The sequence below is a fragment of the Labeo rohita genome, chromosome 6 (assembly GCF_022985175.1).
Source record: "Labeo rohita strain BAU-BD-2019 chromosome 6, IGBB_LRoh.1.0, whole genome shotgun sequence".
NCBI classification, from domain to species: domain Eukaryota; kingdom Metazoa; phylum Chordata; class Actinopteri; order Cypriniformes; family Cyprinidae; genus Labeo; species Labeo rohita.
The window spans coordinates 944,769-965,981 of NC_066874.1; the positions used below are offsets into that span (position 1 = coordinate 944,769).

Below are 21,213 nucleotides of genomic sequence, written 5' to 3' on the forward strand. Positions count from 1 at the left end.
AGTTGTAACCGCTGCAGTGAGCAGAGGGTTAAATGTGTGTGTGTGTGTCTCACTGCTGCTTTATCATCATAAATTATTATTCTAAGAGACATTAAACATGTGAAAAATAACAACAAGGGCTGAAAACAACAGAAACACACATACACACACACAAAGAGTCAACAGTGAAAATCTGTTCCACACAAATACAGGAACTGCCTGATATTACTGACTGCTGGAATTATGACTTTTTTTTAATTATAATGAACAAATGAAAATTATATTAGAAACACACTATGGCTGCCAAATATGTCACACTGAACTATAACCTGAGGCACAAAACTCCTTTTTTATCCTAATTATGCATGTTAGTACAAATATACTGTACGGGGAAGACCAGGACTATCTGTCAAAACTGTTCACAACTTGAGTCTTGTTTTTTTTAATTTATCTTCTTTGCTTGTTTTTTTTTCAGACATTTCAAACTTAAACTCCAATAACACTTTTTTTGTTTGTTTGTTTTTGTAGAACTGCATTTTTTCCCCATAGATGTCTGAGCAAATGGGCACGTATGTTGTAATTTTACACTTATTATTATTTATTCTAATTGCAGTTTTATGTCATTTTTAATGGATAATTATAAACAATCCGTTCTAAGTTTTATTATTAATATCATTATTACTAATACAGGTTAAATACTATTATAATTGTTCAAAAGTTTAAACTTCAAAAACTGAATAGATGAAAGCCGTTGTGAAGTGGGATCTTTAGCCGACTTTTTTTTTTTTTTCATTTGCAAACTCAATTGATCAGGTGAGGTGAGGAGAGTGATGCGGATGGCTGGGCGTCGAGTGTGTGTGTGTGTGTGTGTGAGAGGGCGTTTGATCTGTGCTTTCATATGCATATGCTGTAGAAACGCTCAAGACACTTTAAGCTGTCTCTCTGTCTGTCTGTCTGTCTGTCTCCCTCTGGCTTTGTTCGACAGGTTCTCGGCTCTTTATTTGAAGAGTTCATTGAAAACCTGCTCGGCCTTCATCGGCTGTGAAGTTGCAGGAATATCTAATGACGGAGCCTGAGAATCACCTTTGAAAGGTGAAATTGCCGCCGCTCTCGTAGAGTCAAATCGGCGAGTGTCCTCTAAAACAAAAACACATGAATATATGGACGACGTATGATAATTCGGCGCGCGCGCACACGCACACACACACACACACTCGCATTCACACGCGTTCTTGAAAAGTTCTTTAATTTGGCTACTTTTATTTGAGCATGGTCATTTCCAAGAGAAATTACAAATTAAAAAGTCCATAATACTCTTACAAAGACATTTCAGGAAAGATCGGTGTGTTTTCAGTCATGATATTATCATACATTGAATTTCAACTGTCCCTGTTCCACTTCAGCAAAAGACATGAAAGTGGATCTCTTTTCTCGGTTTTTCAGTTGAAAATACAGTGTTCTCACAATATTGTATCAAAAGTTCCCAAATTTTGGAATTTCCAGTAACTGGAAAATAAAAGATCAACAACAAAATAAAATGAACGGAAATGAAATTGAAAATTTGCATTTCACAATTAATGTTTCAAAACACAATAAATGCTCTCATCAACTCCAGGTTCCATTTTACTAAAATAGATCTATTTATTGAAGAACTATAATACTGTACTGTACAGTATGAAATAAATAAAATCAGGAGATACAAAATGGGCCACATAAATAAGATGTTATTTAAACCTACAAATAAAAGGATGCAACTGTGTCATTGCAAAACGGTTTGGTGTAATACTGAGAACGAAATTGCACAAACGTCGTTGTAAACTAAAGAGCTGCTGTGCTAACAGAGAGAACGTGCTGATCGGAGAGAGAGAGAGAAAGAAAGAGAGACGGCTCGGCGTCGCTCTCCTCTCGCACTGAACGGGGTTGGCACTTTAGAAACGCGCTGATTAACAGGTTTGCATATAAGGCAACAACCTTCCCAAGGCTTCGTCCTTCCGTCTGTCCCGGTCGAATGGTCGTTCTCTCTCCAAACAGTCTCTTTAAGACTCGAAATCGTCAAAACAAACGGAATACTGTTACGGTCCTTCACATGAATTCGGTGACGAGGCCTAAAAGAGTGTGTGGCGAGGGCAGAGACGCATTAAATACTGATCCCCTGCGGCCCGACGCGCCGCAGATGCGCATTTTTTTTAACACTGTATAAATATACATCGGCAAATAATTTCATTATTCTCGTAGTGATTATAGAAGCAGAGTGCAATTTTTGTACAAGTTACTAGTTTGTGCTATAAATACTATGGAACACATGATTTTAGGATGGTAGCACCACACATATTTTAGGCCTTAATACTGTACAATTTTTAAAACTTCATTTATTTTAGTTTCCTTTCTTTCTTTCTTTCTTTCTTTCTTTCTTTTTTTTTTCTTCTTCTGCTCATTTTTGCATAATGCAGCTTCGCAGGCGACCCGTCCCCCGAACGTCGGCTACACCGCGTCCTCCACGCCGTCCTCGTGATCCGATTTGGATTCGGTTTTGCCGTCCACGGAGCTCTCGTCCATCGAGTGCTCGCCGTTTTCCTCCTCGTCCCTCATGGTGTCCCCGTCCGTGTCCATGCTTTTGTTTTCGCTCTCCTCTTCCTCCTCCTCGAACTCGTCGTCCCGCCGGCCCATCTTCACGAAGGCGCCCTCCACCTCCTTGAGTCGCTCCCGTATGCTCCCGTTCAGGCCGTCCCGCAGGATGGGCTCCCGCTCCTGGTGCTCGGGGTATCCGGGCGGAGCGATGCCCTGCAGGTACGCCCGGTTCAGCAGCAGCTCCGTGGGCTCCAGGTGACCCTTTTCCCGGGCCTCGCGCTCGGCCGCCTCGCGCTCCTCGGCCTCCCTCTTGCAGTACGAGTACCTGTGGTTCATGTGCTGCGAGTACGAGCCCGAGTGCGAGAAGCGCTTGCCGCACTTGTCGCACTGGTACGGCTTCTCTCCGGAGTGCAGGCGGCTGTGTTCGATCAGATGGTGCTTGTGTTTGAACGCTTTCTTGCAGATCTGACACTGGTGCGGCCGTTTACCTGCGGAGACACACAACGACAGAACGCACGCGGTGAGTGAGCGGACGGCGCTCGCGGACACACACACACACAGACAGCGCATCTCGCACGCTAACCAAAATAAACACCAAATAAAAGGGTTCAGATGAAAAACAAGCCAAAATAATCCAATACAGTCCAGTGTTATGAATGTTTGCCTTCTCTGGTTGCAGTTCTGCTTGACGCGCCGCCGTCTCGTTTGTGTATTTACTTTGTAACATTCCCTCACAGAAGTGAAGCGTGAAGCGGTGAGGCAGCGCAGGGCCGCACCGCTACAACACTGCAACATAAATAAACCATCGCAAACCAAACAAACACACAGAGCTGGAGCGCGGGAACAAACAAACAGAGTGAAATTCGCTGGCAGTTTCCTGCTGCGCAACTCTTTTCTGTCGTTTGGAGACAGAGACGCCGTCGCGCCCCGCGTTACGCGTGAGGTGACGTGTCGTGACCTGACGTCACAGAAAAGACCCGATAAGAGCTGAAAGAGAGAGATGGCAGGAATGGAAGAGGGAAAGAGCGAGGGGAGACACTGCAGTCAGAAATTAACAGGTGCTCGAGGCAAAAAAAAAACAAAAAAAAAAACACTGAAAGTGACAGAAATGCCCCAGATATTTAATTGCTGGGGTTTTATGTAATATTTGATATATTTCATCATACTCTCTTCTAGGCCAATCGAGCGTCTCTGCAGACGCCGTAGTGACCTGTAGCTGTCACATATCTGTATTCACGCTCTTAGAGGCGATTGATTTTTTTCATGAAAGCATTGATGGAATACAGTTCAGAGCTATACAATTTAACAGGACGACTGGACAGTTATGCAAAATGTACTCTAGCTTAATGTTTACATGCTATAATATTTGTGCATCACTTGCAGCTACTTTTGCATTTTATCTTTTGCTTGAAAAAATAACATCTAGAATTGCGCAGACAGTGTTTTCATCATTTATCAAATAGAGTAATAATGTTTTTTAAATTAACTGACTCAAAATCACCTGTAAGGGCTAAATATTGCCCTTAATAAAAACATTAATTTCTATACATTACATTAACATTTAAATATTATTGTTCACGTTGTGAATATTTGTGATAATTTTGAAGGCAATATAAATTTAAGCAACATTGTGTACAACATTCTTTAAATATATGAAATACACATTATTTGAATTGCACTTAATTTAAATGAACTGATTTAAAGCATTCCTTTCGCATTTTTCACATATTAAATAATTTATTAAAAAAACATGATGTAAATGCTGCGTGGAGTTACTACAAATTGTTATACTGGTGTATATCAATTAAAGTGAATAAATATGCTTCTTCATTTTCTTTTACAGTGAGAAAACACGCATTGATTATTTTAGCTAAAATTTTCAGAAATGAACTGCTTGCATTAAATATTTAAAATATACCCTTAGGTCAAAATAATTGAAAAACAAATACTTAAATGTCAGGATGCATACTGAATATCATCAAATATTTAGAAAACTATTTTAGATATAATTGTTTATGTTGTGATGCCTAGTCTGAACTTCACTTTTACACTGATATGCTACATCAGTCCAAGTCTGGACTTTACATTTACTGACACATGTAACTGGCCAAGAGCTGACCGCAAACAGCACAGGAATGCACCGCCGTAATACACGATCACCCGCTCGCAGAGAGAGAGAGAGAGAGAGAGAGAGAGAGAGACAGGGAAATGAAACAGTTGTATTCACGTCAGTGGATTCATTCCCATGTCCTTCCAGACTGACTGTAAATGGTGATGCAATCAAGAGAAAGAAACTCTGTGTGTGTGTGCGTGTGTGTGTGTGTGTGTGTGTGTGTGTGTGTGTGTGTGTGTGTGTGTGCAGTTACTCTCCTCCTTTAATTCACTTTTATTTCACTCTTTTATTCACACTGGCTGGTCTCTGGAATAGAATGTGACCTTAACTCCATGTCTACAGCGGGCATGAGTTGCACTTCACAGTGCATCAAAACTAAATCGCTCCCATTATAATCAATGAAGCTGTCTAGAGTTGCTTTCAGTTGACAGACGCTCCGTTTCTATTTCTGAAGAGCTGTAGAGCTGCTCCAGCCACTTTATTTTCCCATCCATCTGAAAAACAATTATTTTATTTACACACCCTCATATGTCTGGAATGAATTTTATTATATGAATTTAATTCTTGATGTTTCTGGTCTCTGCCTTTTTCATTTAAATCACCATGTGTTTTTAACCACATGCAGGTTGTATGTATATGCACAAACATTCTGTATAATAATTTTGTTGGTTGTAAGACAGCCCATGCTAAATCAATTTTTATACAAATAGATTTCTGTTGAAAATGATTAATTTCAATTAAAGTGTTAAAGAGCAAATCCCATGTAGACATGGTGTCAGGCTACATTCACACCCAAATTGTCCAATCCTCATTTACTGCACTTTCAAAACTAATCACATTATTATATTTTATTTATAAATTAAATTAAAAGAACTTCTGTTCATTTGCATTTTCTATTCTATTTGTATTGTCACTGTTCAAAGCTGTGACTGTGACCATTTTTTTAATCAAAATTCTAAATTTAAGTATACTGTTGCATTTTTCTGTAAAATAATTACAGAAGTGCAAATATTATTGTATTCATTAACATGCATGACATAAAATTTTTTTTAAAAAAAATCACATTTAGAACCTAAATATTTCGCATTTCCAATTTAGCCAAAAATGTTGCCAATTTATTTTCACATTTGAAATGCAATTATTTCTTGTTTATACAGTCATCCAAATCAAATCTGTGTCTAAATAAACAAAGAAATAGCGTGGCGTGAATGCAGCCTCTACTGTAAATGTCAAAGGTTCATGTTCCCGTTCACTCGCAGACATTTGACCAACTTCAATTCCAGAGATTATGCAGTCCAGCTTCTTGTTTGTTTATTTTTTCTAGCTGTTTAATTATTTTCTTAATTTAGTGCAATGTCAGTTTCATGTTTTTGCCACGTTAATTACATTTACAAAATCCTCTCACTGACTGTCAACAGGAGAGAAACATGTTAGTTTTTACTAAAAAAGGAAAAAGGAAAACATGATTAAGGTAGTGGAAAAAGACAGAGCGAAAGAAAGAAAGCAAGAAGCAGCGTGAATATTCTGGAGTTAGACAGACAGTTATTAAATGATGGTGTCTAGAACAGTATATATACCTGTGTGTTCATATTTGTGTCTGAGGAGGGAACTGCTCTTCTGGAATGTTTTGTCGCAAAGGTCACACGCGTACATACCACTTTCTGTTTTCTTAATCTTCTTCCTGGACAGACAGGCCTCGGGGTCGGCCATATCATCTAGACTGCTCAGATAATCTGCCGGCCCGTCAAGAAGCTCGCTCTGGAAAGAGACAGCGATCGTTAGCTCCTTCAGTTTATTATTATGTTTACTGTCATCACACAATGCGGTTCACTCTATGGTGAAACAGTAATAAAAATAACAAACCACAAATGAATAAGCATTAGAATAACACTGCTGGTGTCAGAATCAAAATATAAAACACAACATGATCTACTGTTAAAAATGATTCATATTTTGTCATATTTTCCTGAAAATCAGAATAAACAATAATAATAAAACTTGCTTGTTTAATCTATTTCATCATTTTCTATATATATATTTTTTTTATCATAAAGAGATTAAAACTGAACATGTAAATATGAATAAGATATGCATTTCTCAGCTAAAACTGGAGTAGCAGTCTTAAGAATGAAACATTCAAATGTTTGCGACCTGAAAAAGCATGTAAAGGCAGGATATTGCAAATGAGGCCTTTCTCTCTTCTTAATCACACCTTATTCCATATATTTGCATTCAAATTTGGTTTAATTTCATACATGAAAGGGTGTTAGCGCAGTATTTATCTGAGCAGAGATTACCCCGATAGGCTTAAACTTAAATTAATGGGGAAAAAATATTATTACATTAGAAGCTAATAACAATAAGAAGAGAGTCTTAGTAGGGAATATTGCCACAGTCCTCTAATTTCAAACGGTAATGATTAAATCAAGAGGGGCACAAAATGGCCAAAACTGCAGCGACGATGCCCTCATTAAGGACAGCCGGCTCTGGACTGACAATACTTCTGCGCACTCTCTTTTAAAAAGCTCCGTGCTATCGTTCCGCAATCAATTTGAGCTAAATGCCCTTAGCTGTATTTTTAAAATCTAATTTAATAACTTAGAATAGGAAACATTATTAATACTTTTTTATCAGAATGGTTTCCCCGATGTTAAACAGCCCTCAGCGCTGAGCTGTAATGAACATGGGGAGTGTGCATTATTAATCTTTATGCTCAAGCTCATTTCAGCTTTTCTCGCTGTAGAAATATAGGGAAAAAAGGAGCCAAATGAAAAAAGGGGCAGAAATAAAGAGATATGTCTAAGGTTCACTGATTCTCTATGTCTCTGATTTTTCTCACACCTGAGACGCTAAAAAAAGGAGCAGCAGTGCCACAGGCGCATCTACGCTAGAGCCACCGAACACCTGCCACTTTGACGTTTCCTGCTCTCGGTATCTTGGACGAGCCACTCGAGGGCTGGCAACATAACCGCCGCCACTAAAAGAACCGGCGTATGGCACTAGAGGCATCGACGTCTACCACAGGAACCGCGCTTCTCTTTCATTGCCTCATCTGCCGCTGGGCGTGAGGTGAGCTCCCCTCTCCCACTCTGAGTGGCTTTTAATTAGTGTCTGAATGAAGCCGAGCGCCACTCACCAGAGGGATAGAAAAAAGAAACACAAGGCCTGAGGGTTTGTGAAACAGCGAGTCCGTTATTTACCTGGAACCCTGGCTTCCGCTGGTATTTTCTCCTCTGCTGCATCTCGGCGAAGCTGGCCGCCCCCGCCGCGTACGTGTAGGCCATGTGCGGCAAGAAGCTTATCTGGTCGAGGCTGGGGTAGGGTCTCAGCCCCGGGAGACTGGCTTGCACCGGGGGCATAAACGTGGGAGGCGGAAATGCGCTTTGGGGCGGCAGGGAGGTGTACAGGGGTTTGGCAGCGAAGGGGTTCAGACCAAACATGGGGCTCGAGCTCTTGTCCAGACTGCTGTTTGCATTGGGGCTGCCAAACTCCTTCTTGGACAGATAAGCCAAGTTGAGCGGCTCGTCTGCGTGCTCGCGGGGCGTCACGACGTGGTTATGGTCGGTGGGGGTGCTGTTTAGCTTGGGTCGGCTTTTCACAGTCAAGATGTGCTTTGGCTCCTTCATGAGCTTTGGCAACGAGAGGTCGAGAGGTTCAGCCTGCAGGTCCTCGGAGGTGAAGCTGTTGGGTGTGTAAGAGCTAGTGTGCGAGTTTTTGGAGGAGGCGGACGATAAGTTAAGGGGAGATGGCGTGTTGCTTCTGGAGTGGTCCAGCTTATCCCCCAGCTGCTTGTGGTTGGAGAACTGAGCGGTTTTGGAGAGCCTGAGCGGGGTGTCGCAGTTGTTAATGTTGTTATGAAGCTCGGGGATGGAGGGGGATGTGATGCGGTCAGCACCTTTGACCAGGGACATCGGAGACCGCATGCCTAAAGAGTCTTTAGTGGGTGTGTGAACGGAGACAGGATGGCCAGGCTCCACATGGTTCCTGTCTAAAGGAGGAGTCCTGGAATTAGCGTACTGAAAGACTTTCCTTTGCTCAAACCACTCTTTCACAAACTCCTGCGGAAGGCCGACCGCTATGGAGATTTTCAGTAGTTCCTCCGAGTTGGGCTCCATGTTCATGGCGAAATAAGCTTTCAGCACTGACATGTGGTCCTTGTAGGGACTGATAGGGCCGTTGACACCCTTCTCAGGGATGATGGAGGGGTGCAAGAGGCCGTGTTTCTCAGCAAACAAGCCGGTTTTGTTGGTCGTGGCGTTCTGAGTGGGCTGAAGCACGGCTTTGATTTCCTCGTTCATCTTGCAAAGGTAGCGCTCGTGCTGGTGCAGGGGAATAGGGCCAGGGAAGGTCTCTTTGCAATACTGGCAGGAGAAGGGTGTAAACATTAGATTATTATTCTCGTGCATTTTGTCCTCTATACCTACATCTAGCAGATGATTTGCCTTCTCTTTCTTGATATTGCTAATTTGCCTCTTAGAGTCCGTAGTCAAGCTCTGAAGGCAGGCTTTGGCTTCGTTGACCTTCTCCAGCGTGTAGTCTATGATGCTCTTGGTGGCACCGTTGTGATTGATGAGTGGAAGAGTGTTCTGCGGTCCACCGGGCGAGGTGAGCCCTTGCTTCTGTTCCTCTATGTGGGAACCCAACTCCTTCATGTACGCCTTCAACTTGGAGATCTCCTCGGGCTTGCAGTCCATTTTTTGTCGACACACAGTGTTGTCCACAATCTGCAGGACCTTCTGCACCTCGCTCAGGTTGTTTCCCAGCGACGGGTATCCCAGCATTTGCCCCTCCATACCCATGCCCAAGTGCTGAAGGGGACTCTGGGAGTTATGGATGCCCAGTGGGCTGCCTCCCCTCACACCGCCATTCAGGAAGGGGCTGCCCGTACCATAGCCATGAGAGGCCATCATCAGCTTATAGTCGTTGAAGTCCAGTGGTTCAGATTTGATGTTGAGGTGGTTGGACTGGTCTTGCAGACCGAGGGGTTTGCCATTCTCCAGTTTGTGTCGTAGCTGGGAAATGGCGGTGTTCGTAGGGGAGGATGATGCGGAGGTTGGAGATGAACCCGTCTTCAGGTTGTTCCTCACCCTGCCGTTGATGGCGATCAGTCCGATGCATTTCTTACTGCTTATGTGCGAACTGTACGACCCGGAGTGCGAGAATCTCTTCTTACAGTTTGGACATTCGTATGGCTTCTCACCTACAGTGAAGACAGACAAAGAACTGAATCGCATCAAGAAGTGAGAGATGTTCTTATCGTCATTGCACTTCTTTCAAAATAATGACTGGGCACCCTCTTTTCATCTAATAAAACCATAAAATGAAAAGATGGCTGGGACAAAACAAACAAAGAACGCATTCATTCTGATGCAGAATCAAGACTATTCTTAACTAAGGCCATGAGTTATGAAAGAAAGAAAAGGACGTACCACTGTGTATCCGCAGGTGCTCCTTTAGATGGTGTTTGTATTTGAAGGCCTTGCCACATTCAGTGCATTTGAACTTGCGGTTGCCAGAACCCTGGTTGAGAATCTGGTGCTGCGGATGAGAAAATATTCACATGAGCTTCTCTTGCACAAACACACAACAGGCAAGATTTCAGTGAATAATTTCATGGCGGGCCAAATGGCTCCCGTTGTAAAGCAGCATCTTGCTTTGGTTGGGTGCATTTGAGCAGCGATAACAGAGCATCTCATACCTTTTCATTTCCTGACTCTAGAGCCAGAAACGCTGCATTGGCAGCGGGAAAAAAAAGAACAAAAAGAATCCTATTTTTAAGACTTTTTTCCTCATTAGGGAGGCAGAAATGATCCACTTCATCTAATTTAGCATAATCGTTCCAAATAAATCATGCATATTTAACCAACACATCCTTCAGATACCTGTGCAAAGAGTTCATTACGCAAAAAGGTGGGCTCGCATAAATGTTGCAATTTCGTAATTGGACACAAATTTGTAGACTGTTTAAAGGCTTCAAACGTCTCTTTAATAATGCGTGAATGCGGCTCGTAGGCAGGCACTTCATTTGCTGTTCAAAGGTAGAACATGAGCGCTGCGCCCCTCGCATTTGCAATTCAAAGCAGAGCCTCGAAAATCAAAATATAATAACAATAACAACAACAACAATACGGGCGTCAGTGCAGAGAAGCAGAGAGCGCACCAGGCGAGCACAATTAATTCAGAGTGGGAGGTGAGTATGTCGAACGGGCAGAGGAACACAAAAGGCCTGTGAGCGCCGCCCATGATCGGCTCCGACAACTGGTGGGGAGAGAGAGAGGCCCGCATTCCGCTGGAGACAGATGGCATAAAGCACAGGACACAGGGAGGATTGTTCAAACAGCGGCAACCTTCAAACATCAAGCGGGGAGCCGTGCGGCCCACGGCGGGGAGGGACCCCACCATTCGCTCATATGTTGCTGAGTCGCATAAACAAACAGCAACAGCTGCTTTACGCCCCCCACCTTCCCTCTGAGGATGGAGGCAGGTTTTAGTCCCACCATCGCCCTCGATGTGATACAGTCACTCCGTCGGCCTAATTGTGACTGGCAGCAGCGGGAGGAGAGGGATTTTTCCGCCCGGCGTGATACTCTTGCGCTAAGTGTGTCAAGCATGATGTGGGTGGGGCATTTGATTGGTTATTTGCATATTATTGGGCTTAGCAAGTAAAAATCAGCTTCACTGGTAAACCAGAGTCACGTATGCACGGAGAGCGCTCTACTGCGCGTTTCAGTCGCGGTCGGACTCACAGACGACTGCAAATTTTCGACAGGAAAGTCTTTCAAGATGAAGCACACAAACAAAGACCAACAAATAGGAAGTAATTTGTGGATTAGAGAGGTCACGGGTGCAGAATGGGCCATCTGTTCATGTTTTGAGCGGCCCGTGGCATCAGGTGAAGAAGTTGGCAGCTCGTCGTGTATCAAATCATTCTGTTCTAGTCAGAACGTCATGTCTGAGAGATAAAAGAGCTGCTGTACCTCATCTCAGATGATTACAGGAGCGGCTCTGATGTCACACTGCGCTTTGAGTCGCAAAGATAAGTTTTAAGTGGTTCAGTCTCTAGAGAGATCCGCGTATCGCTTTGCTTTACATAGACCTGCTTTATTTGCCAGAAGAGACTCGGTGTATCTACCTGTTTACACAGGGGAATGCGTCCTATATTTGACACGACAGCCACAACAACCCATATAATGAGTGTAAATAATGCTGCGACAGATTGCTAAGAGGTAAAACACCGAGCGCTCGGCTCACGTTTATCATTTACGCGCAAGGAAATTATGATGTGTTACTCTGTCACCGCAGAGAAACTGATTTTTAAAGAACATAAAAAAAGAAAACCTAAAGAGCGGATACAATTTCTAAATTGGAAATTAACATAGTCATTCGATCGTGAATATAAGACTGCAGAATCATATCAGAGCAGGCCATCAAAAAACCATTTAGACCTCAATTAAGGCTATAACCATTAAAAGATCTGCATCTTCAAAATGCCATGAAAAATTAATAATGATTGCCAATCAAAATGATATCTTTTCTCCGAGGGAATACAGCACATTAGATATAGAGCTAGAGCGAGGCGCAGAGAAAGAGAGAGAGAGAGAGAGAGCGAGAGAGGAAGTGCGGCTCACCTGATCTCGTCCTGGCTTGTGTGTGGCCATATGTCTCTCCAGCTGAGTGCGGTAAGCAAACGTGTAGCTGCACAGAGGGCAGGCGAAGTTCTCCTCGTTTTTCTCGTGCCGGTACTTGATGTGTTCCTTTAGGGAAGTCAAGCGTTTGTAACCCCGGTCGCAGTAGGGGCAGGTCAACAGTTGGGCGAAAGCATCTGGAGTTCCAGGTGGCAGGTCTGCAGCAGAGAGAGAGGGGCAGCGGGCCAAAAGGTCAGCAAATCAATGGCAGCGAATGGGCGCTGTGCCCAGGGTGGTACGAGGAGGTATCTGTACAATCTGCTCCACTGTGTGCTGCCGTCAAAGTTGGCACTGCCACCCATACACGCACTCACGCCAATGCATGAACACACACGGTAGGTGCATTCGAATTCGCTGAGTTTTGCTCATGGGCTTTATGTGATGGAAGAAATATGACACATTCATATTTTGAACTAAGTGGGAACATGCTAGCAACAGATATGTTAGCCAGTCCCATAATTTGGATGACGATGAGCCATTTTAAGATGATGGCATCGGTCAATTTCAATATCCATTGAGCATTTTGGGAATAGACAATGCACTTTTTTTTCAGTAAAATCAATCGTAAATCAATAATAAAGTTAGTTGGTCTTGTTTATATAATGACTGCAAATATGAGCATTGTTTTAGCCACTAGCCACCTTTTCTCTTTAACGTTAATATAAAAACATTTGTTAACACTTTACTTGAAGCCTTCATATATAATGCATCATAAAAGCATTTTAATGCATCAATTATGCCCTGTAAATGCACCTCATAACACACTGTATGACCTCATGAATAATTATAACCACAGATATAATACATTTGTTTTTACACCTTTAGAAAGTATAATGCATTAAAACATTGTATTGCACTGTAACAAGGAGTCTGCAAATATTTTGGTTTCAATTATTTCTGAAAAGATATAATACAACATACCTTATGAACACTTTTTTATAATGCATTATACATACATGCATCAAGTAAAGTGCTACCAAGCATTCTTCTATTAAAACTGTTTTTGTTTTGGTTCTATGCAGTTTATGATAACTTTATAGTTTTTATAGTATCATTTTGTATATTTGTTATAGTATCATATCAACTGTCTTGGGTTGCCACTTGGCGTTCCAGGTCTTGAAGCAGAACCAGATAGGAACCGCAGTATTAGCCTTGACTTCTTAGGATTGTGCCGGAATAATCCGCTACTAACCTTAACTAGCTAAAAGCAGTTGTTTACAATGGTTTAAACCTGAACACAGTGCAATTGCTGAAGGCGTTTGGGAGCCAGTTGTGTTTTCTCGGTTGTAATCGCTTCTGGTGGCTCGCACGTCTAATTTTTCACACGTTCTTCATAAGAGAGGTATGCGCCGTAATGCGCCCCGGCTGCCCCCCTCGGGACGGGAAATTTAGGGTTTATGATTTCACCACTCGGACAGCTGCACCTCGCTCTAAAGGTAAACACTTCGGCACGCAGCCAATCGGACGGCAGCAACAGCTGCCCGGCATTCTCACCGTTCTCCTCGTGTCCGTTGGCTTCGGGCGTGGCGAGGCGGGAACGGGAGAGTTCCTCCGGTGCCTCGGGGTAGATGATGGCTGTGTCTCCTCTTTGGAGGTATTCGGCAATGCTGACCACATGACTTTCAGTGTCCACCAGTTTGCGCTTCCCGAAGAAATCCTCAAACTCAGTAGCGCAGTGAACGCTCTTCACTAGAAACACAGAGAGAGAGAGAGAGAGAATGTGTTTAAATAAAACCTGGATTCTTGCTTGCATGTAAAAAAAATATGGTGGACTGGAAGGTGGCAGAAACATGCGGCAGCAGCTGTGATAAAAAAGAACGCGGGAACATTAGAGAAACGTTCTGGGAGGGATACGTCTAAATTACTGCCTTATCTAGCCACCTAATGGCCACTAAAATAAGAAATATGACTTAATCTAACAGGAGAACCATTGGAATTGTGGAAAAGCTTTTAACGATAAACCCTTTTTTCTACTTTTAAATGTATTAGAGGCAGTCAGACAAGGAGCAGAAATGTATGTCGTAATCCCAACATCCATTCCTATTTCTCTAATCTACCTCCTAACTAGGCGGATTCTGATAATTGCATTAAAAATGAGGGGAAATTTTAATGTGAAGACACAACAGGGCTGAGGCTGTGTGTTTTTGTTCATCTTATTCATCTTATTATTAAATCTCTTTATTGTTTCTCCAAGACAGCAATGAGATTGAATAGAGTTTTGCTGAAGTTTGCTGCTGCTTAGACGTATGAGAAAACGACTCCAGTGACTCTCGATATGAACGAAAACATTTCTCATCAAATGACCTGAGCTGCTCTCCACATTCATTTTATAAGCTGTATAAGTCATTTTGGATCACAACCTCTCACTCAGTTGGAAATCTTAGGAGAAACATCTGAGAACATGAAACATAACTGAGAAGTGAGTAGTGAGCTGTGAAAAAACATCCTGTGAGCAATAAAATTTGCTCTGGGAGGTGCTCATATGGAAAATTAGTGTATGTACAAAACAGACACAAAGACAGTGCCATAATTATTTCTCCACATCATTTCTCCACAAGAGCAGATACAGGAAACCGAAGGTGTTCTACGTTATTATATAACAGAATATTATCTAAGAGAGAATAAATAGCTCTCACCCGTTCGTCAGACAAGTTAAATATTACAGCAGTGCATGTTCAGCTTGAGTTTTATCAGCTACCTTTTAATTAGGACGAGCTTGTGTTAGGTATAAACTCCGTAGTGAGGTTTGTCTGACAGTAAACATTTTATCGTCTCATTTGTGCAAAGGTCGAGCCGCTGGGCTGTGTCGCTGTCAAAAATGTCTTGAAAATGTCAGAGAGCCGGCAGCCCTTTAACATTATTTAACAGAGCAAATGATTTCCCTCCTCTCTCATTACTAGACCTGCCTCGCTATCATTCACGTGAACACGCGTGAGCGCCGCGGCCCGACAAATGAACGCGTTTAGCTCCTTGCTGCTGTGGGTTTTGCGGCTTACATGATCTAAACAAATCGAGTTTGTGCACAAATTAGATTTTGGCCTGAAATGCGATTTGGGGAAGTTCGCGCTCGCAGAAGAAAGCGCTCTAAACTCGACGTCCTAATGTTTTCCTTCCGCTACTGTCGCTCGAGCCGAGAACGGCCCTCCCTGCAGAGGAGGATCGTGGGCCGCACAGCGGAGCTGTTTATCTCTAGAGTGTGTGTCTAACATTAGAAAGCTTTATTAAAACTACACATCCTTCCTCCTGAACTACATCACCGATGACAGCTCAAACACGGCCTAACACTGTTTCTCATAAAACAAGCCCTTGTGTGTGTGTGTGCGATGATGTCGAACAGGGAGCAAGAATCACTTGGATGATTGTGGATTCAGATCAACGCTGTTGATGTGCATTTGCCGCGTAAATCTCAGCAGTGGAGTCGATTTTAAGTTTGAGGTTTCAGATTGCATTAAAAGCTGATAGCAGACATGCTAATAGAGCACAACAGTTGGGTTCCGCAAGTAAATCTCCATTCATTTTCTTCATAGGGAAACTGTTTTTTTAACAGACCTGTTGTGTGCTCTGAGATTGATAATCAATAGTATATGCTTGTGTTGAACCAATCTGTTCATATTAAGTCAAAACTTTTAAATTAACCATGTTTAATAACGGAAAACGTACGAAAATTCCACCAATCAGAAGGTGGCAGCAGGAAAGGAGTGCTTTAGCCCCGCCCACTCCCATGTAATCGGGTCTTCCTGCGCTCTCAAAACATACATATGCATGTATGCATATTTTGCAATGAACTTAAAATATATTCTTTCTACAGATACGATCAACAACTTTAAATGAATTGAAATAAATGAAATAGTTTTTGCCATCAAGTACACAGTCTTGTCTTTTTGTCTGATTTTCTTTCACCTTTCGCTTTGAATAAAACCTTGTTTCATTGCTTATAATGCTTTAACAAAGAACTCTTTTTAAAATGAATGGGAAAAACACTTCCGGAACAAGTGCCACTGAAACGTAGGTGACACTAATGCACTCTATATCAATACAGAAAATCACCATGGTCACATGACTCACCTGTACCGTTCCCAACCGGCTCTAAAGCGGCATCAGGCCCCATAGTGTCGTAGTCTCCCTTCATCTCATCTGTAAACGAGAGACAGACAGGAGGAGAGGAGAGTCTATTAGCTCACTGACACACTGCATCTGGACAGAAAACGTCTCGTTCTGCATCTCGTGTAGGACTCAAAATGACCCACTTATTTACACTGACAACAATCGCACGCACACAGAGAGCAGAGCGCGCTGGGAAACAAGCGAGAGCAAACTCAGAGATCAGCTCAAGAATGTTCCATCCACCTGAACAAGCAAACACAGAGAGAGATAGAGAGAGAGAGAGAGAGAGAGAGAGAGAGACGGTGAGGACGAGTCTTCTGATCTCCAGTTCACTGATCCGCTGCTGCTCCGTGTCTCTGACACACAAACTAAACACTGCATCTCTAATTAAACCACTGACATCATGAAAAACACACCACTGCATCAACTCTCGGCTTTAAACATCATCATTCTAGGATCAGTTATCAGGGTTTTCACCTGTTAAAAGATGAAGTTACCTGAGAACATATATTAATAACAGATGGTTTATTTGATGGAATTTCATCAACTTTTCTCTGGTGATCACTGTCTACAAAGTCAACATGTAATTAAAATTTACTCTATTTTCTAAATAAATATACATTACTTATAAATAAAAGAAAAAATAATAATAAACAAATAAATAAATAGTACTGTACCATAAATGTAAACGCACTGTGAAGGTCAGTTCATAGAGCTATATTAAATGTATTCATTCATAAAACTATATAAAAAACAATGTGTTTTAAATTCAACTGCTTCAACACCTTAGAATTTATTTTTATAATTTATATATTGTAATTTATTCAAACAATAACATTTGTTGTAGAACTACAGTACGTTACATTATTTTTAAAAACTACTTTATTATTCATTTTTATTTTTATAACAACAACAATAATAATAATAATAATAATAATAATTATTATTATTATTATTATTACTAAATTCATTGTCTGTTCATTTTTGAGTTTTTTTTTTTTTTTTCCAAGTTCTCTTGATCTTTTCCGAAATCTTTTGTTTCATTCTCCTGCACAGCGCTTTTACTGGAATCCACAGTTTAGATTCTTCTTTTCTCTCCTTGTTTCTGTCAGTTTTACTATCAGTGTTTCGGGGGACCACGGGGCAAATATTCCAGTAGGAGGTGAGCTAGTCCTCCTCAGTTTGGAGAGCCAAGGGAGTTGTGCTCTCGTCTCAGGCTGATAAATCAGTTTTGAGGTGGTGGGTGAGTAAACAGGCCTCTGAAGGAGACCCGTGTTGAATCTATTCCTCCTGATGATTTCACTCCATCCATACGGTTTACTCTCAAAACATTCACGTCTGTACGGGCCGTTAGCGTGCTCTGTGAAAACACACGGCTCCCGTCTGAACCTCCTGACTCTCTGAGGTCCTTGGAAGGGTCCGAAATACAAGAAAAGAGGGGAAAACAAAAAGGCAGGCGCGGGGAGGAACGCAGGTGATTTATTTAAAGACTCTGTCAGTGATAACAATGTCACACACTAGTGAAGGGCATTATGGGAGATGAGAGCGAGTCAAGGACGACACCAACGCAGCAATCTGACTGACCGGAGCAAACAGACAAGAAAAGAGCGAGGGAGAGCGTGCTGGGCTTATCTCAGGACAGAGCTATGTGCTGAGGTACCAGTGCAGACACTCCGGCACCAAACGCGAGAAAAAACACAGAGACGCAGAAGGAAAGTGCCCACAAGTTTGGAAAGAGCACACAAAGGAGAGAAAAAGAGAGAGAGAGACTTTGGCGTCTTCCTCCGGAGCTAATGAACGTCACCCCAGCAGCGCAGAAACATGGCCGTGGTTTTTATCACAACACACACACACACACACACACACACACACACATCATGGAATTGCAACACAGTGGAATCACAGACATTCAGGCTCCAAGAGGGTTTATCAAATTAAAGGAATGTTCCGGGTTCAATATGAGTTAAGCTCTATCAACAGTATTTACGGCATCATGTTGAAAATAATAACAACAAATATATCACTGCCTATCAAAGTATACTTTGAGACTTGTTTACTTAAAATTCAAATATATACAAGAACTGTAATTGCGAACACAGGACTGCAGTTGATTTAGAGTGTAGGGCCGGGTTATTATCATTAACGAAAACAAACAAACACACACAAAAAAGTTATCTGAAGTATAATAATTGTTAACCTAAATAAAATATTAAAATATATATACATTTAAAACAAAAATTTATTAACATTATATTTCAGGTACTTCACAAAACATTTCTCATTTTCTACATTGTACTAAAATAACAATAATAATAAAAAAAGTTATTTTAAAATAAAAGTTAACTTTAATAAAATAAAATTAGATAAAAAAATAAATAAAATAATAAGACGTAAAACTAAAATAATAACAATAATAATAAAAACACAAAATTACTAAAACTTTAACAAAAATCATTCAGTGTTTTTTTAGTCTCATGTATAACAGTGGATGTGGGCTTATGAAAGTGGGCGGCCCTGATCCCCATTTCTGTGGTATTCTATGGCATCTCGAACAGTTGGGGTCATGAAAGGGGTGTTGAGTTCAAGGAAGTGTGAGAAATCCTGCACTAAAGACGGCCGAAAATGCTTGGATTCTCCGAACCGCTGTAAATAATGAAGCCGGCTGCTCTCCTGAAGGAAAATCAGACTTCATAGTATTCCTAATGCCACTACCCCGGCTTTTTTTGGGGCGTATTAAATTTTTAGACTAGCGAACGCCTCCTCTTTCTCTCGGCTCTGTGCACAGCTAGTTCATTAGCAGAAATGAATAGCGAAGAAGTGCTCATTTAGATGGTCTGTCTTCCATGGGCTCTCACACTCCTATGTTTCTGTCATACGCTTCTAAGAATCATTGACTCTTATTACACATGTAAATGGCTATCATAAAAATAAAAATTTCATTTAAGATTCTTAATGACTTGAGCAGCAGCCTGGCCTCCCTTAATGATTACCTCTCTCCCTCATTAAGAGTATTTATCTCTCTGCGTCTCTGACTGCGCCTCCCGCACCAATGATGCTTGCAGGAGGAAACCGGGAGCCACGTTTACACGGACACGCGACGCTCTGCTATTACTGCAATTACCAATGATGCTCTGCAAACCGGGCCGCATGCGCCTCCGACGATTACAGGAAGAAACTGGTCTTATGTGATAATTAAAGAGAAGCGTTCTGCTGTAGTTGCACTGGAAGTTGACAGCAGGTTTCAACACAATCGCAGGGACAACACACAGAGAGGAGGGGCGTGTCTAAGATAAGATGGGTGTGGCTATGCAATGAGGGGGGGTGTCTAAGCAGAAAGAGTGTGTGTCTAAGATAAGATGTGCATGACTAAAAGGGGAGGGGGTGTGTCTAAGATAAGATTGGTGTGTCTAACAGAAGAGAGGATATGTCTAAAAGGATTGAGGGTGTGTCTAAGCAAATGTGTGTTACTATAATAGGAGGGGGTGTGTCTATAAGGAGAGCAGGTGCATCTAAGAGAATATGCATGTGACTTAGGAGGGGGTGTGTCTAAGAGACGATGTGCATGACTAAGAGGGGAGGGGGTGTGTTTAAAAGGAGAGTAGGTGTGGCTAAGATAAGACAGGCATGTCTAAGAGAAGAGAGGGCGTGTCTCAAAGGATAGAGGGTGTGTCTAAGAAAATGTGCATCACTATAAACAAAGGGGATTTGTCTATGAGAAGAGAGGGTGTGTCTAAAAGGATAGAGGGTGCACCTAAGAGATGATGCATGTGACTAAGAGAGAAGGGGTGTGTCTAAGAGGGAGAGAGGGTGTGTCTAAAAGAAGATGGGCATCTGAGTAAAAAGAAGGTGTGTCTAAGATAACATACAATTCTAGAGGAAAGGGTGTGTCATAATGAATACGGGTGTGTCTTAGATAAGAGAGGGTGTGTCTTTGATGGCAAGGGCATGTTTTCATAAAGGAAGTGGGCAGCACTCACCGGTACCATCGACTGATGCACTCAGCAAGTCGTTTTCGTGCCAGACGTTCTCTATTCCACTGTCCTTCATATCATCTTCATCATCCACAGTCTTCCTCAGCAGTGTGTGACCCAGGGTCGGCGAAGGCGGAGCCACGGACTCATGATTGACGAGGCTGACTGGACTCCCCGCCCCGTTGAGCAGTCCGTCCTCCTCCGACACCAGAAGTCTGTCTTCTTCTTCCGTCTCTGATCCGGTTTCTACAACGTTCTCATAGTCCAACACTGTCAAAAAAACACATATGCAAACAGATGATCAGTATTGCAGATTATTACGCAAGTTATCACTTGAGCTTCATCAACTATGAAAGAGCGCTAAGCTCCTCTGGGATGAGTTAATAAAAAAAGGCCTTCCACGTGGATTTATATTTATTTTCATCTGTGCATTGTTTAGGTTTGGTGAGTGAGAGTATGCCAGCACACACACACACACACACAAACACACACACACAAACACAAAGCGAAGTCTATCTTAACATTCCCCTGTGGACAAAAAGATTACACTAGGCATATCTGTTCCTAACATGATCTTTGGCTAATCCACTGGTCTGCACTTGCCTCCCGAACAACTGCACAACAGGTGCAAATTAAAATGAAAACGGTGTATGTGTGTGCGTATGTGACCTGGGCTGAATACCAATTGACAGGGGAAACAAAACCTTTTCAAGAGGTGTGACCACAAGGGTTTAGGCAAGTTCAGACTGAGTAATGCTCTCTGTGAGAGAAAGAACCCAAGAAAAGAGAAAGA

At 42.1% G+C, this 21,213-nt stretch overlaps 1 protein-coding gene across 5 annotated transcripts in view; it reads right to left on the reverse strand.

The window, feature by feature from the left end:
• Nucleotides 1–804: 804 nt before the first annotated feature.
• Nucleotides 805–21,213, reverse strand: part of zeb2b (zinc finger E-box binding homeobox 2b) — a 71,818-nt gene continuing 51,409 nt past the window's right edge. For 3 of the 5 annotated variants that reach the window (XM_051111983.1, XM_051111986.1, XM_051111984.1), the window contains 8 exons: nt 20,427–20,690; nt 16,411–16,479; nt 13,840–14,034; nt 12,289–12,503; nt 10,090–10,198; nt 7,861–9,860; nt 6,238–6,418; nt 805–3,035 (listed from right to left, as the gene is read on the reverse strand). In XM_051111983.1, the coding sequence (XP_050967940.1) occupies nt 2,461–3,035; nt 6,238–6,418; nt 7,861–9,860; nt 10,090–10,198; nt 12,289–12,503; nt 13,840–14,034; nt 16,411–16,479; nt 20,427–20,690 (3,608 nt within the window). In that variant the 3' untranslated portion in view covers nt 805–2,460. Of the gene's footprint in view, nt 3,036–6,237; nt 6,419–7,860; nt 9,861–10,089; nt 10,199–12,288; nt 12,504–13,839; nt 14,035–16,410; nt 16,480–20,426; nt 20,694–21,213 lie in introns of all 5 variants that reach the window. The other 2 variants (XM_051111985.1, XM_051111982.1) reach the window with 2 other exon arrangements.